Source organism: Aythya marila (assembly GCF_965140915.1).
Source record: "Aythya marila genome assembly, chromosome: 5".
Classification (NCBI taxonomy): Eukaryota; Metazoa; Chordata; class Aves; order Anseriformes; family Anatidae; genus Aythya; species Aythya marila.
In genome coordinates, this window is record NC_139046.1 from 57,072,848 (window position 1) to 57,090,149 (window position 17,302).

General features: G+C 39.0%; 1 protein-coding gene across 3 annotated transcripts; it reads left to right on the forward strand.

Annotated features, from left to right (window-relative positions):
* The first annotated feature begins 8,757 nt into the window (after positions 1-8,757).
* Positions 8,758-16,467, forward strand: ARL14EP (ARF like GTPase 14 effector protein). Of its 3 annotated transcripts, none has more exons than XM_082762642.1 (5): positions 8,758-8,820; positions 10,807-11,313; positions 12,298-12,428; positions 13,184-13,407; positions 14,169-16,467. In XM_082762642.1, exons 2-5 carry the CDS (start codon positions 10,891-10,893, stop codon positions 14,249-14,251), a joined length of 861 nt encoding a protein of 286 aa, XP_082618768.1. In that variant the 5' UTR covers positions 8,758-8,820; positions 10,807-10,890; the 3' UTR covers positions 14,252-16,467. The 3 variants fall into 3 exon arrangements, with proteins under 3 accessions (XP_082618768.1, XP_082618769.1, XP_082618770.1); XM_082762643.1 differs by having other exon boundaries at positions 14,175-16,467; XM_082762644.1 differs by having other exon boundaries at positions 13,184-16,467.
* Positions 16,468-17,302: the final 835 nt, after the last annotated feature.

Consider the following 17,302-nt stretch of genomic DNA (forward strand, 5'->3'; position numbering starts at 1 on the left):
CAGAGGTCTCAGAGAAATGACCACCCTGAACCAAGAGCCAATGACAAAAAATCCTGGAGTATAATTTGAGTGCAAGTGTTCAGCCAAGATCTGACTCTACAATGGCACCCAACAGCATGGTGGTTCTGTCCAAATAGTGGAGATGCAATCAAGCAACAAGAAAGATTATCAAGAAAAATGTCCTATCAAACCTACTTAAATACAAAACAACAGAAATGAAAATAAGAGTCTAATATTAATTCCATAAAACAGAAAGGCACACGCTCCTTTAAAAATAAAAACTGGGAAAGTACCAGCAGTTTTTTTCAAAGTAATCAGTAACTGTGTTACTATGGAAAACCTACAATGACGTATAGCTGCCTAGGTATCAGCTGGATAAATAGATAAAGGGAATCCTTCTGATCTTGCTAAACAATGAGGATATAGAGTTTTGATGCAGTGGTATTACTCGCAATGTCAGAATTGTTCGTTGTAATTCAGGATTGCATGACGCCAGCTTCAGAAGCGGTATTAGCCCTGTGACATCATGACACTATCATTTCCCTGGGATTTCAGTCACCACTGAGCATGTTTTTATTAGCTTTGAAAAAGCATGTGATGCTTCCTAATGTAAACAACTTTTGAGGAGGCTGGACAACTTTTTGAGGAGGCTCACTAACCACAAGCATCTCAGTGATTTTAACAGAAGTCTCTACCATCACCAACAAGAGCTGGTGATGGTAGTAGTTGTTGCTGAGTATCACGAGAGATAAGTGTGTTCTCCCCTCAGTCACACAGAAGGTAGTACGGACACATCATGAACAAATTGCACAAAGGAGGTGAAATCTCCTCGTCTCTCTGAACTATCTCAGGTGCACTGATCATACATCAATCTTTGCTATGGAATGCAACGAGCATTGGAGTTGGCCAAAAAATGTTGAGAAATGCTAATGATCCTGCGAGGACAGAGCATTAACACAGTACACTGACTTAAGAAAATGGTGCCAACAATCAAAATGTTAGTACAAAAATTATCTGAGAGTGAAATGAAGCTGTTCTGAAGAAAGAAAGAGTGTTAAACAGCTTACTGAAGTTCAGGAGGACATGAATTTATTTAAATGGAGAAATAATTTATTTTCCCACAGTAACTTGTGTTTAAGGATCAGGGTAAATTCACATCACTGACACAAGAAACAAAACATTTGAGACATGATGGTGACAAAGACATCTTAGAAGATGACAAGGAACGATTACATCAGAAGTATTATTGGGAAAAAATAAAATTTTGTCAGCAGTCAACCAGACAACTTACATGCTGGGATAACCTCCAAGACAGAAGAATAGCCTTGAGAAAATCATTACAGATAAAATTATAGCAGGTCATTACTGTACAACTAATATACAACACACCCAGGGAAAAAAAAAATAAAAAGAAAATTTGAAGTTGGCAATGAAGAGAGAATATTAAAACGTAAGTAAAACCAGCCAGTGGTATTAGCTTTCTTCTCAAGCCATTTGGGGCTTTCTTATTTTTTCCTGTTATTTTTAAATACAACTGTCTAATACAGTATGTATTGGTTTTACATTAGTTTTTGAAAGTTAAAAACCACTACATTTAGGCTGTGACTATTTGCAGTACTTGCTGGTACCTGCTCACAGGCCTATGAGCCTGCTGCAGCCAAATACACCATTTTCTCTCCAAATACATAATGACGCATGAAATCCAGGGGCAAGCGGTGTGTTGTTAGGCCACCAATTTGTCACGAGGCTGTAAAATTGCTGGACAATGTAATTGTCTCCCACACTTCAAGACACATACACAAAAATTACTCCTTAATGTAAAACCAGAAAGGATATAAATAAACTTGATTTCAGTAAGGGTTTCATGGGATAACCGCCTCATTTCTACAAGGATTAAGGAACCATGGTGATTCCCACAGCTACAGTTGACAGAAAAGTTGAATAGGAACATCATTGTGCAGCAAGCAATGGAGAAAAGGGCTGTAGAACTGAAGGACGGACTTACAGAACTTTGTGTAGAACCCAATCCCTCTAACAGACGAGGACTAAACAAAATCTAAGCTCACAGATACTTTTCATTTCAGGTGATGCGTACACACATCTGCACTGACCACTTCATTACCAAGGCTTTGTGTTTGATAGGAAGTCATGCAACACACAGAGTTAAAAATAAGAGTCAGTTTCTGACATTCCTCATCACAAACATTTCAGGACTTGCTGTTTCACAAGTGTAACTGAGGAAGAGGGGCAGAACTCATCTGTTAGCAACAACAAGATTAGCAAGCAAATGTATTCTTGCAGCAGAGTCTGACTAAAGCAACAGGCCATACTAAAACATGTCTCATATGAATTATACCAATGCAACAGCACCAATAAAACCTTGCACAGCTGCTCCCAGGGATATAAGTCCACTCTGAGACTTGCTAGATGTTATTTCTACTTGGCTACTGAACTACTTCAGAATTTCAGAAAGTCATTTAAAATCTCTAAGTGCCATTTTGCCGGCTATAATAAAATCGTGGTAATGACTAGGACCTCCTTAATAAGGTAATAAACTGATGAGTGTAAGACCAGGGACTGGCCCTGGAAAAAACATGCTATTTAAACTACAGTCTGTATCAGCTACCCTCAGCAGCAGAGACACTTTCATGCCAGTATAACTATGCCAATAAAACAAAACTTTTCCTTACATAAAAATATCAGAGGAGAAAAATTTCTTCTTTTCCAGACAGTATCACAGAGCAAGAGTTTCCAAGATACTGCTGATAATCACTGGAGCGGTTTGTGCTGAATACCTTTTCAAAAACTAGGATTTAACTACAGTCCTTGTCAATGATCCAAATCTGGTGGCAGCTGTACAGCCAACACTCCTAGATGTGAATGCTGATCTGTCCATTTCTTCCCCTGAACTTTGGTGTTCAATTCAGGGAGCCTTACAGTTTGCTCTCTCTGGCAGACAGCATAAAAGAAATGCAGAATAACCATGAATCACGCCCTGCTCTTTAATGGGAAACAAACTTACCAGGCTTCCTCGAACGATGTATGACCTCTAAACCCACACTTGCATTCAGAAATAATGCCCCCTGATGGGCACATATTCATTATTTATTTGCTTCCTCAGGCACAAGAGAGCATTGGGAAGAAGTAGCAGATAAATAGACAAATGCTCGAGCACGAACCAATGTGAAAACAGCAGTTTCTCCGTTCATATTCAGTATGCCTGTCAGATTAACAACCTGCAATGTCCAGCAATCCAAACATGGAGAAGACATTTTTCTTAGTAAAGGTCAAAGCCTAAATTCCTTGAACACCCTAACCTGTTACCAGTGAGTAAGCACTAACTGCACTTAGGTCTGTGCAAGTATTAGCTGCTCTCCAAAGAGCCTGAAAAGAGGCTGAATGAGACTGCTTTTACTAACATTCAGAATTAATGTCCCTGTTTTTTGAATCAGAAAAAAATCAGTATTTTTCCAGATGGGTAAGAAAACTGAAAATCAGCACCATACAAGACTAATGTCAGAAATGCTACCTTACTTGGGCTTTCTCATGAGACACAAACCTGACAGAGAGATGTTGCATGGATTGCAAAGCATAGCAGACACCCATGTTTCAAAGTACGTTCTCGTCAGCCCTGAAACAAAGAACACAGTATACCAACAGGGTGATGATGCATTTGTTGCTACAACATCTGTGAAGTTGCTCAAACAAGAGGAGTAGATTGGAAGCAAAAGCCCAAATCCTGCTCAACGCAAAAAGAAAAATCTCACTGAGTAGACAGAACATGCCAGGACGTTCATTTATAAAGGGTAGCAAGAAATCAGCCTACAAAGGGCAAAAGATTCCCAGAGAGGAAACCCAAAGTCAAATGCCATTAAAGCAGATGATTCTCAATGTGACATATCCAGTATCAAAGCACTGAGAGGATTTTAGGTTTTTGTCAGACTGACAGAATAGAAATATGTTACCCTAAAAATAAAGTGTAATATGAATCCAAACACTCAATATTTGTGGGTCAGAATTCAAATCCAGATTTTGAAAATAATCAATAATCTTTATAATACTGCCAAATTAAAATAAAACTAGCACACTCCCAGGCTGGAAAGTGATGTAAGCCAGTATGTAAACGGGGCCTAGAACAAAGCTGGGGAGGGACTCTGTCAGGGAGTGCAGTGACAGCACATGGGATACTGGTTTAAATTAAAAAGGGTAGCCTTGGATTAGACATTATGAAGAAATTCTTCCCTCAGAGGGCAGTGAGGCCCTGGAACAGGTTTCCCAGAGAAGCTGTGGATGCCCCATCCCTGGAGGTGTTCAAGGCCAGGCTGGATGGGGCCCTAGGCACTCTGGTCTGGTGGGAGGTGTCCCAGCCCATGGCAGGGGGCTGGAACTGGGTGATCCTTAACATAACATCTCTTCCAACACCCAAACCATCCATTCTATGATTTTATGTATGCTTTTATATCCAGTCTGACAAAACAGTGACTATTACATCCACATTATGCATAGTATATGTATTATATCCATATCTTACAAAATAACAGGGTAACATTAAAAATACCCCAAAGAACTTTTAAAGACCTTCTGAAGTTATTTTAAACCAGTAGCTTTATGGTGATGCCTGCACTTTCAGCAGGTTTAAGATTTGGTGTGAAAGAAAGTTCTGCTGCTGACAATCATTAGTTCAATACTCTTAGATCGAACGCAGCACTTGCCATCACATTTTTCACGTGACGTGAAGGAGAAACTCATTATGTGCACTACTTATTTGCAGTTTTGTTAAGATTTACTGGTTGTCTTTATGCTTACGAGTTTGTGTGGGCAAAAGGATATATCAACACTTTAATTTGTAATAAAATATATCTATTGAGGCATTGTGCAAATAAAACTGTAGCTCCTTGTAAAAGCCAAAGACAAGACAGTTGAACAAATGGCAACACAAAAAAAAAAAACAGTTGGACAACACGAAATTAATGGCATCAAAATAAAACCTCTAAGGTCTTTTTTTTTTCATCCTTTCATAAACTAATGCTGCTCGATTCACAGCTGACACAAACAGGCTATTATTTACTCCTGTACTGTAACGATCAATCCCAAAAGAATGAAGTCCCCCGAGTTAGGGATCCCCGTAGCATCAGGGAACGTACAAAGCACAGCAAGAGTGGCAGCTTGCTGACCACAAAAAAAGCTGAGTCTGACCGCAAACCAAGTAATACTTTCTTCAAACACATCTTAGGATTTACTCACAATTTATCATCAGGTTTTTTTTTTTATTATTATTTTTTTTTTAAATCAAGAGCATCGTAATTCACTGCAACCCTGTCTTCCAACTCAGACAGCCCTCCTTTCTGCATTGAGCCTTCCTAACCCTTACGCAGCTTCAAAGGTTCTGAGCTGCACCTCACAGGATTCTGCCCCTTCACGCTGCTTTTGCTGCTACACTCCTCCACATAAAAGGCCTATTTTCCATCTGTGCTAAACTGCCCTCCCTACCAAAACCATCAGCTCTTTTCTTCCTCCTTTCCTGCTACAATCACTCACCTTATCTCTGACATCACATATTTGAACCTTACATGAGCATATTTCACAGAAAAACTCAGAGCAGGCAATGCCTTATCCCTACCAAGTGTTCCAGCACGTTTGCTAGGTGCTAGACACACAGAGGTGCTTGCTTCGAAAACTTTAAGAAAATAAACAGGAACTCTGGCTGCACAGGGATATATAACCACAAGTAGGCACTTCTTCATATCAAATAGGCCAAATATCATATTCAAATTTTATTTTCAATTAATATCCTAATTTTAAAGACATGTCACGTGATACAAAAGGTTCTTCACAAGTAGAATATCTCTATCTGTTTCAGTTAAATAATAATAAAAAATAAATAAAATGAGCTTTAAAACTTAACTTAAAAGAAGAAATCAAGTCTCTCACCGTTATCAACATTTTCTAGTTTCTAGGCCAATTTACATGGATACCACATAGTTAAAATAAATTGATAGCATTTTTGTATGGGCACAGTTCAAGCTCTTTAAAAAACGTTATTGACATAAGTTACCAAAAACTTAAACCCCAGGAAGAAAAAAATAGCAAAAGATTTAGTTTCTGTGCTTTCTCAGGCAGTTCTGTCTCTCTCCCCCTCCCCCCCCCCAAAAAAAATTTTTACTTGACTGTCTTTCAAATTGACCTGAGATACCTAGCATTTGTACTGAACGCGGTGCTAATACCATCGCTCCCCTTCATCTGTCCCGGTGTTCTGCAGGTCAGTAACAAACCTGCCGCTGCTCTGGAAAATCAGGGCTATTTTTGTGTGCTGACAGGTGTCAATATTACTTTATCCAATTTCACATGTGGGTGAACTTAGGTACATGCTAATTGCTGAATCTTAGCACGCAGATCAAAACTGGTTTCAGAGTATGACTTCTACCCCTCTCCAATTCCAGATCTATTAAAGATTACTATGACAGCATACATTCCTTCGCAGCACAGGCTTTGACAGTTTTCAGATGCATTTATGTATGAAAACAGCATATGGAGTCAACCCGTGCTAGCAGAGTAACAAATTTAAATTCTAGCTCAAAAACCATGACACTATTTTTACTTAATATAGCTGATGATCCTACCTTTCATCTTCCATATCTAGAATCATTTTACTCTAACCCAGAACTTCTCCCTCATTAGGGTGCGTTTCCAGTTACGCAGATGAAAACTAATGTGATCAAAGCCAGTCTAAACCCATGGGTGGCAGACTCGTTACAAGCTAGCACACAGGTCAGACTCTGAACTCCAACTCAAACCCCACACAATCAGCCTCACTGATTGACACTAACACTGAAAAAGTGAATGCACACACCTCAGTGCTCTTCTTATATTTACTTAATACAAATTGATGTCATAACCTGTACCTCAAATATCTCCTCTCATGAATTATTCCCTTTCATTAATTCCACACATTTCATCCTAAGCAGCACAAGGCAGCAGAGGAAGCCTTATCACCCTCCTTGAATGATAGCACTTCACAGTCTCTCTGTCATCATTAAGCCAATGTATGACTTAAGCAATATATATGGAATTTATAACAGCTTTCTATTAATGGTCAGATACACGGCTTACATCCCACCACTGTCACATTAGGATTAAAGCTTTATATTCCAGTGCTTTAGAATCCCGGCTATCCCCAGAAGTGCAAAATTCTCCCTCATCTCCATAGGCTTTTGCTTATTTCTAGACAACCATTCCACCGACTCTTCAACACTGTGGCAATAAGTTAGATGAAAAGGCATCCTAATTTATAATCTCACATTTTAAAGGGATGCTTAAAATTACAAAAAAAAAAAAAAAATGTATTTCTACCTTTGGATATCTTTTACAAAATCTCTTTATCAGTGATGCCAGAGGCTACGACAAGTAACAGACTAAAAGAGAACCCCACCAGCACCTTGTTACTTTGGCTCTTTCGAGCTGCTTCTAACATTTATGCCCAGTTGACTTCAGTACTTCCTTATGCCAAGAAATTTTTCTAGTTCGAAAATACAGCAGAGGGGGAAAAAAATGCTAGGCCTCAAAAAAGTTGTGTATTATTAACTATTTGAGCTTACATTGTCTATACACTTCAAGCCATTTGCTTTGCCCTTTTAGACAAATTGAGCTTTTTAGGGGGGTGTGGCTACTGTTTCTAACATTGCTAAAGAATGTTTCTGAGGAGACCAGGGCCAAAAGCTGTTGAAATAAATTTTAACCACCTGTATCTACTCCCAGATGTTTATGCTGAATCAAAACTGGTTTCTGTTGCTCTACTCTCTACCCTAGCTCAGCTCCAAAGTCTGTTTGTTTAGTAAAAGCTGTCAGCTGTTACTGTAACATCCATCAGCTGTGCCTTGCTGCAGGTAAATGGTATGGTGTTACTCAGTGCTCTGTTACTAACACCAGCTTGTACTGCTCGTTATGATGTTTCTAGGTTCATGCTATGCCTGGCTGTACTTGCTCTGAGTACAGTTGAACTTTCTTATTCTTATCACCCACTCAAAGTCTGCTGTAAAGTCAATTAGTAATTACTTGGTTATAAATGACAGGGGAGGGAAACACAAGTCTCTAGAGCTGGTAACTGGGTGGCCTTACTTTGTTCACGTTGGGCTGTGAGACACGAGTTTTTGGGTGGGCAGAAATACAGTGAATTCTCTCTCTGATCTTTTCTTTCATTGTATGGCAACTCTGCAAAACACACATACTGTGTAACACAGCGGCAGCAGGTGGAACGACTGAGTCCCTTAAATCCACCTGCTACAGCTCACCTATCGAAAGGCTATTCTGCCTTCGAAGAGGTTTGGGAAGAACAGTCCCCTTCTGTAAAAGAATGTTGGTTGTGAATCCAGTCTGGAAAGAAAACTACCGGGCAGGAGTTGAAGAAAGTTTCTAGCCGATATTTTTTTTTTGTTTGTAAATGCTCAAATTCTAAATATAAACAGGGAAAAAAAAAAAAAAAAAAAAACAAAAAAAAAAAACACTTTTTACCGGTGTATTTAAAGCCTTCTTTTAGGCATTGCTAACATCACCACGTTGGAACCCCTCACCTTCTCCACACGAAGAGGCACCGTCCTGACCGCCTCACGCCCCAACGGCCGCGCCTCACGCCCCAACGGCCGCGCCTCGCGCCCAGCCCGGCAGCGCGCGCCGAAGGCGGGAACGTGCCGGCCGCCCGCTCCCTCCCCGCTCCGCCGGGGGGCGCCGCCGGCCGGAAGCGCCGCTCCGAGCTGAGGCGGTGCCGGATGGAAGCGGCCGAGCGGCGCTGAGGCAACGGGGGGCCCGGTGTGGAGGTGCTGGCAGGTAGCGGCGGGTGGCGAGGGATTTAACGGGCGCGGGGGGGTTGTGGGGTGGCTCCCTGACAGAGAGGGAAGCGCAGGCACGCTGAGGCGGCGCCGCGGTGCGAGCTCGTAAATGTTGCGCTGGCCGTGCCTGCTCGCGGGGCCACAGCCTGGTGCGCTGGGAAGCGGGCACCGAGGAAAAAAAACGTAAAAGTTCACCCGCGTCCACTCCTCGTCCTCTGCCCGGAGCATCCGGTGCGCGTCTGAGGAGCTGTGCAAGGCCGAGACTTCAAGGCCAAGACTTCAAGACTTAACTACTTTGTTAACTGACAGGATACAGAAACCACGGCAAAGAGGAGTTCAGGTCAGCTAGCAATTCAGGACCGGGCTAGTTGTAGTCCTTAAAAACAGTCCTTAAAAAAAGGGGTTTCAGTTTTGACCTGAGAAATCAATGTTAAATAAGCCTTAGCTATTAACTTGTTGACTTAAGTCTTTCTGTACAGATAAAGTGGAAAAAAGAAAAACAAAACTAACCTTATTTTCTTTTCAGAATGATACTTGCTTTGCTTCTCAGACTCAGGCGTTTTCACGTTGTCCCTCCACGTTCAGGACTCTTAGTGCCTCCGCTGTGCCTGCTGTAGATCTGAAAGCACGAGCATTCATAACAGTAGGCTGAGACACCTGGTTTAAAAATAATTGTTATACTCTGCTCCATCTTGCACAAGATACAAACTTATTCCTTAAAACAAGCTGACTGGTCTAATATAGCCAAGTGTGTCGTTTATATTTGGAACAGGTGAAGCACTCAACAGTAGCACGTCCTGTGCAAAACGTTTAATTGCTGTGCATACACAGAAGTGTGTTGTGTAACTGCTTCAAATCACCTAGTTTAAAAAACAAACAAACAAACAAAAAAACCTAAAGTGTTACAGTCAAGGGGATTTCTGCTGCAAAAATGCCCTAGGAAGTGACTTTGGGTGTTGTGTAAGGCCTATTAACTTATTGTTGCTCCGTGATAAGCTTTTGCACTAAAGTTGCTATGTTCCTGTTTCTTTTTACTGGTTAAACTTACACATTTCGTGTCATTAGGTTGTGTGTGATGCTGCTTGCTTTTATTTTATTGAAGTAGCATCCTGGTCTGTCTCTTTCTGTTAGGCAACTGGCTGATACCTTCATTGATTAAAAAGATGTTAGAACCAATAACTGTGCTTTTTCATTTCTCTGATTTTTGGCTTTGCAGAGTAGCGTATAGGTGAACATTACAATCCCAGTTAGGTCATAGTCACATTAAGGCTTTCAGAGGTTTTGGAAGGCAAATTAATTCCTTTTTTGGGTAGAATGTTTTTCCCATTTTGTTATGGTAGAAAATAGCACAAGATTGGCTCAGGCTCTTATTTTTAGGGCTAGCACTGGACTTGCAACAAGCGTTGGCATGGGCAAAACCAGTCTGCAATAGCTAGCTTTATTTTTTGTAGTTGTTTTTGCGTTCAAGTAACTTTAAATGACTGCTCAATATTCTTAGTATTTACACAGAACTCAGGTGGAAAGAGCTGCATGCATAGGCCAAATGACCAGAAAAACTGCACACATGCAGAGCTACCACTCTTCACATATACCGTGGGCTGATGTTTCTTGGAAAGGCTCAGGGGCATTCTCTGTGCATTGACTTGCTCCTGTTCAGGAAACTGGTGTCTGGAGCAGGCTCCCGTCTGAGCAACTCGTCCACCTCACACCTCCCTTCCAGATTGCCTTTGAGAAAGCAATGCTGCTACTAGCGTAAACATTTTGAATCAATACTTACAATGGCTGGAACAAATTGCCTCTGAAGGGAGTATAAAATGCATGGCTTAATTCTAAAATGACATTCAGTGTATTTTTAGTCTTACCTAGACTGGAAGGATATAGTACAATTTCTTTAAATGTATTTTAAGCTACTTAAACCTAGTCTGTCAAGCTTACAGGTAAAGGTTTGCAGCACAAATCTGATTGATTTTAATGCTTTCTCTAGGGTGATCTTCACAGAAACTACTAGAGACTTCAGAGAAGTCATTTTAGGCCAAATAAGTGAAATAAGTTGTTCTGATAAAGTAAAATGGATCCTTGTTCAGTTGGAGTTCAGCTTCAAGCTGCCAATGAATGTCATAAGACCTATTACACCCGTCACACTGGCTTCAAGACTAAGCAAGATATATCATCATCTGATCTACTGTTACTTCAGCTTAGGACTGGAATGTCCCTTTCAGAGAACAACACTATCTGCTTCCATCACGCAAAAATCTACATTGAAAGATTTGAAGACTTGCAAAAGTCATGTTGTGATCCCTTTAACATGCACAGAAAGCTGTCAAAGAAAAACTTGCGTGCAATTGACTTAGATGACGCAACTTTTCTAAGTGCCAAGTTTGGAAGACAGTTTGTACCTGGCTGGAAGCTTTGTCCTAAATGCATGCAGGTCATAAATGGAAGCGTGGATGTCGAATCTGAGGAGCGCCAAAGAAGAAAACTTGATTCGGACGTATGTATATGGATCAGTTTTCCCACTCCCTCTAAATTCTGAAAACTATTGGAACTGGGCTTCATTCAGTGCTACATAAACTTTTTTTTAATAGAATTATGAAAGGGTGTAGTCTTCTTGATGCATGGTAATTTACTGTATTTAATCCTTTACTTGAAGGACTGCTCGGTGAAATGAGTGCATACACACATTCCACTTGTTTTACCTTAAAAATCCTCTTCCCTAATTAAATATTGTGGCCTTGATAATTAAAGTAACTACACGTACCAGGGTGACTTACTCCTTTAAGATTATGTAAGTACCAGACTGCTGCTAGTATTTTAAGCTGTTACTCAAGCCTTGCAAAAAGCAAGCAAACTGAACACTGCGAAAGGTTGCTTCTAAGGATGTTGAGATAAACTTTATTTAGTCTCCAGTTTTAAAAACATCCACTGTTTCTAGCACTTTGTTACCAAGTGGACCTGCTTTGAGACGAATTAAGTGTACTCTGGTGTGGTGTCTGAATGGCGAAGGCCACAGTGTTTGTTCAGGGGAACTGGTGTGGGAGGGTGACACTTCAAGTACTGAAATCAGAATACAGCTTGTACATTTTTGGATGCTTTGTTCAAGAAGTTTGCGGGTGTGGGAAACAAAATCAGCAAGAGCTCATCCTCATGTGCTCTATAGTAAAACAGCATTTGAGGAGCAGCTATCCAGCTATATTTCTCAATATGCCTATCAGCATCCGATCACGACACTGATGGCGGGGGGAGGGAAGGGTGAAGAAATGTGAAAATATTGATTAAAACTACTATAAAGCTTGTGGTAGTACTTTTTGAGACTGGTACAGTTCTCCAGTATAACACTTACAACTTAAGTCTTCTCCAATGCTTAGTAAACTGTTGACCTCAACGCTAAGTTATTGCAGTAATCTGGGTAAACTGTATATTTTCTTATGAATTTACCTTTGTATTCATAATGAAGTGAGATTTTCTGTCTGTTCAGGGACGTACAGCTAAGGCTCTGAAGTCTCTTCAGTTTGCTAATCCAGGGCGGCAGACTGAATTCACTCCTGAGACCAGTAAGAGGGAAAAAAGAAGGCTGCAATCAAAAACTACATCATTTAATTCAGACAGGTGAGCAGCTTCCTGTATTTACAGGAATTACCTAATTTATAATTAGCTTTATCTTAAAAATAAAGAAATTGATAGTTGATGTCCCTATAACACTAACGTATTCTGTATAGAGGATGTTTTGCTTGTCTGGGGGTAGCTTTTTTGTTTTGAGGGTGTTGAAGGTTACTCACTGATGCAAACAAAACAAGGTAAAGTGATAGCAGACAGTCCATATTTCAGATGCTTAAAATACAAACAAGCTTTTTGTTAGGTGTGACAGTACTGCACAGATAATAGATGAAGCTATTAATTTATGCATAAAAATCTGATAATAGATTAAACTTGAATACAGTAAGGTTAAGTACACTTGAAATAATGGAGTTGTCATATTTCAATAAACTCAGTAATTGCACTTCAGAAACAAAAATGTGCAAGTCAAATCCTTACATTTAATTAAGGGAGATCTTCACATCATTTGAAAAGTAATAAAAAGTTAACCTCATAAATATTCCTAAGTGTTATTACTAATAAATATTTGAAGTATTGAAGAAGTAAAAGCTTCTTGTTCCTGAAATGAGTTCAAAAGCACTATATTGGAAATATTATATAAAGCTGGGAAACATTGTCAAGTACATTAACATCTTAAATTAATGCAGTGTTAAAATTCAAAAAAAACTTCAAAAAAGCAAACTTCTGTCCACATCTGTTAGCTGCTGGGCATCAAAATGTGTGGATCTTTTTTAACAAGGAAATAAGTGTTGTTTTTCATCATACAGGCAAGTTATACCAGCCAAGAGTAAGGTCTACGATAGCCAGGGACTACTGCTTTACAGTGGGATGGACCTCTGTGACTGTCTTGATGAAGATTGCCTGGGGTGTTTCTATGCTTGCCCAAAATGTGGCTCCAATAAGTGTGGAGCTGAATGTCGCTGTGACCGCAAGTGGCTATATGAGCAGATTGAGATTGAAGGAGGAGAAATCATTCGAAATAAGCACCTTGGTTAGTGCATATGCTTTTTTTTTTTTTAACCTGGATGTATGATGTTCCATGCTTAAACACAACAGATTAATTATTTTTTTATGAAATCCACTGGAATTTATCACAATCTACATGACTAATGTGCTTTCACATTCAATCCCAGTATGATTATGAAAATTTTCTTAATCATACTACTTGTTGTTGCATTTCTATCTTGTACTGTCTTCTCATCTAAGTTCTCATTGAACAGTCTTGCACTATAACAACATATAAAGGTGCTATTTTCCTGTGACACATTAGCCACTCACCATCACTTCCTATACTGCTTTTGCCATCTCCGTGTATCCCTCATTTTTCAGAATCTCATGGTTTGGAATTATTTTGTGAAACTCTCCTATTTTAAGTTACCACTGAAGTTATATGCAGTGTTAATAAAGCACTCTCCAGTATTAATAGCGAATGCTACATCTTCTATAGATTACCCCAGCTACATCTGAAAGTCAGTCATTTCCATTTGATTCAAGGGTATTTAGAATAACAGATCCCATCCAAGCTACTGGGATCTGTGATCGAGTTATCCTTATGAATTTAAGAGCCTCACTCTTAAAGTGTTACTTTTCAATGCCTTGGCAGCTTAATATGTCAAAGTATTTCATTATGGTACTGTTTGTTTCAGTTGTTACACAGAAACCAATTTTGCTGTATTTGTAATCAGTCTATAATTGGACTGTACGGGTACTTCAACAGCCCTCTCCTCTTTTTTCTTTTTGCTTGTTTTTAAGGTAAAGGTTTACATGCAGCTGAAATGAATTCAAGTATCTGTTCCCAAACTAAGAATATCCAGACTGCTACAAAAAACAGTTGAATTTTTTTGCTTCATACAGCATTTATCTTCAAGAACTTTAAAACTTGCAAAATTACAAGATGTATGGAAATGAAATTTTGTAACTGAAATATTAGTTGACATTTGATGTGTTATTCCCTGGTATTTGTGTTACGTGCTGGATGAACTTTATACTTCTGTGACAGACTTGGAAGACCTGCATGTTTGTTGCATCAGATTTATTCAAGAATACTCTGAACTGTTGCTTTAAGGCTTTTATGTGGTAAAGTTACATAATCTTGCTATTTGTTTAGAGTATTTTATTTTCTGCTAAGTGTCACAAAGGTTCTCACCCCAAAATCCAAAGTTAGGCTTTGAGTTTTACTGACATCTGCTGGTCCTAGTGAAGTATTGTTTTGTACTACATTTGTTAGGTCTTATATTTGTTATATTTTTATAACTATTTGTTAGTCTATATATTTAGAAAATAAATAGACTCTTTTTGATCAGAACAAACAATGCATGCTTGTCTCATTAGCCTTGGTTTCCAGCCACAAGAATCATCGTGCAGATTTTTGCAGATTTTTTCACTCTTTTCCAGGTAGAAACACCAAAATAAGTAATATCTGTGGCTTCCGTTACATGCAAATAGCATTTAATACAATTCAATTTGTTGACTTCAAAACATGCTTATCCTAACAGTAGTTTAAGTCACGTGCTTTATCCATATTTGAAACTGTTACAGCTTGTAAACGATTTTGTATTAGATGAAAATACTAATATATTCCTCCATGAAAGGGAGGGGGGAAAGAAAGCCAGTTCAATCTTGTAAGTTTGATGGTGGTTATTTTTTTTATTTTTTTTTTTTTTTTTAAGATCTGACCAGAATCAGCAGTAGCTGTTCTTAACAAGCTTCCATTTGTTGAATAAAACTTATTAACACCTAATCCCATGGTTGGGCTTTTGAATGGCTGAGTGGCTGTTGAATTTCAATGAAGTGAAATGCTTTCAAGTCCACCCATAGCTTAAATTGTCCAGAGCATCCCATTATTAGAACATTTTTCTGCATCTCCATTAAGTCTCTGAAAAGCTAATACAGTCGGTCTCTCACTTTACACTAGTAATGTTGACTTTCCCAAATAAATCACTCAAGTTCTTTTCTAACAAATTGCATAGAACTGCTGTTTGACAGAAAACCTGTAGTAAGTACTGAGCACTGTTAATTGCTGCAGAAGCTAGAAGAAGCATTAGATTTTTCCTGTATAAAGTTTTTTAGTGTTGGCTGTTCAGTTGCCCTACTTACATATTTTGGACTCTCAGTTACGGAGTACTTCCTTAGCAAGCCTAGCATTCAGCACTGTATTGAGTTGAATATTATGTCTTTATACACTACCATGTCCCCCTGCTGTTTGCATCTGTTAGAGACATACTGTTATAAGTCAAATTTTACCCTCCTGCTAGATTTAAAACTTAGAGCCATGAATTTCTGACTTACCTGGATGGTTTTACTAAGTTAAACACTAAGTTATTCCGACAGCCTAATACAGAAATTTCATTGGGATCTGAAAGTAACGTTCCCAGTAACTCATATCATCTTTCAGAAGTACTCCAACTAAGCCTATCAAACAGTATGTTCTACTGAATATAGCCAAAAGAAACAAATACTTTCCATAAAAGGCACAGTTCATAATTTTGCTATAACCATTCGCAGCTCTGCCTGCATTAAAGAGAACTTCTTCTTTAAGAGAAGTTAACTTCTGCCCTTGGATATTAATTGCAAAAATTAATGCCTAGACAAACTTCACATATTCAAAAGACAGAAGTCAGTGACAATAGAAATTTGTGGTTTGTGAATAATGCATGTCCCATCGATCAGTTTGGTTTTATTAAACAGAAGCTCCAGATATGGGATCTCAAGTACAGTGCTAAATACTGTTTTGGTTTATTTCTCACAGGGAAACTCGCATCAAATTTAGTACATGAGGAACAAGGTGAACATGTAATCACCTATATTAACAGTTACAGAAAAAGCTGATGCTACAAGCTTAACACTTCAAAAAGATCACAGAAAACTCAAAGCATGTCCAGAACAACTGATTACTTTCATGAAGTGAGGCTGACTGAAACCAAGCCTACGAGACAGATACAATGAGGGGGGTGTTTCAGCTAGCTTTCTCAGGAGAAATCTTTTATTGGAAAAGCTAAATACTTTTGCTTCAGATGAGTGTACGAACAAGGACAGGTTCAAGGCCTTAATGTTGTCTAATGTGAGGGAGGAGGCATGGAGGAAAAAGCAGGAAACTGAGTTAAGGTGACAATTGAATGTTCTTTTCAGTCTAGGTGCTATCAATATTAGCCAGAAAAGACCAACAGGCAACTGCACAAGAGCAAACACTGAAATCCCAAAGTGACATAACTACAGAGAAGTTAAATGGTCATGTGCACACCTGTCTTATGCGACAAAAACAGCTACTACTTACCTTGCTAGAATCAGCATTAAAGCCTTTGAGTTCCTCTAGTCTCATGAAAAAACAAGCAAAGCTTCCAGTTTGTTTGTTTCCCACTAATTTTAGGAGGTTACATTTTTAGTTGTATTTATGTCAATAAATACAGAGTTTCAGCATGTTTCAACTAATTTCTCAACAGAATGGAGGATGTACAGACATGTAGTAACTCCGATTTAACATCTTTCCCCCTCACAGCCTAGATAGTATTCCCCAATAATTCTTCAAGAAAACATTTCTGAAGTTTTATTCACATTCATACTGACTTCTAATCAGTTATTGTCCTAATGACAGTGTTTCTTTACTTAAATTGGTTAACCACTTCTCTCCAACTTTACGTTATACACGCTTTTAAATCCCACTAATACTAGAGGAACAGTTTATTAAAAAGACTGTACTTGTATTTAAAGATCTTCAGTTGCATCTTAGACTACCAAAGTGGAAGCCCTGCCCAAACTGTTCTTATGTTCATTCATTGGCTGTATAAATTTCCAATTAACAGCTCTGCTCCAAGCACATATTAAAAGTTCTGTAGGTAGGTGTGAACGACTGTGATTAACGTGTCCCGTTCACTCTGTAGGGGTTCTGT

What these genes read in the sequence shown, in the direction of transcription:
- ARL14EP (XM_082762642.1), top strand. Translation starts at nt 10,891, where the DNA reads ATGGATCCTTGTTCAGTTGGAGTTCAGCTTCAAGCTGCCAATGAATGT. An exon ending in ACATCATTTAATTCAGACAG is followed by an intron (nt 12,429 to 13,183) that starts GTGAGCAGCTTC and finishes TTCATCATACAG; the next exon opens with GCAAGTTATACCAGCCAAGA. An exon ending in CATTCGAAATAAGCACCTTG is followed by an intron (nt 13,408 to 14,168) that starts GTTAGTGCATAT and finishes CTTGTTTTTAAG; the next exon opens with GTAAAGGTTTACATGCAGCT.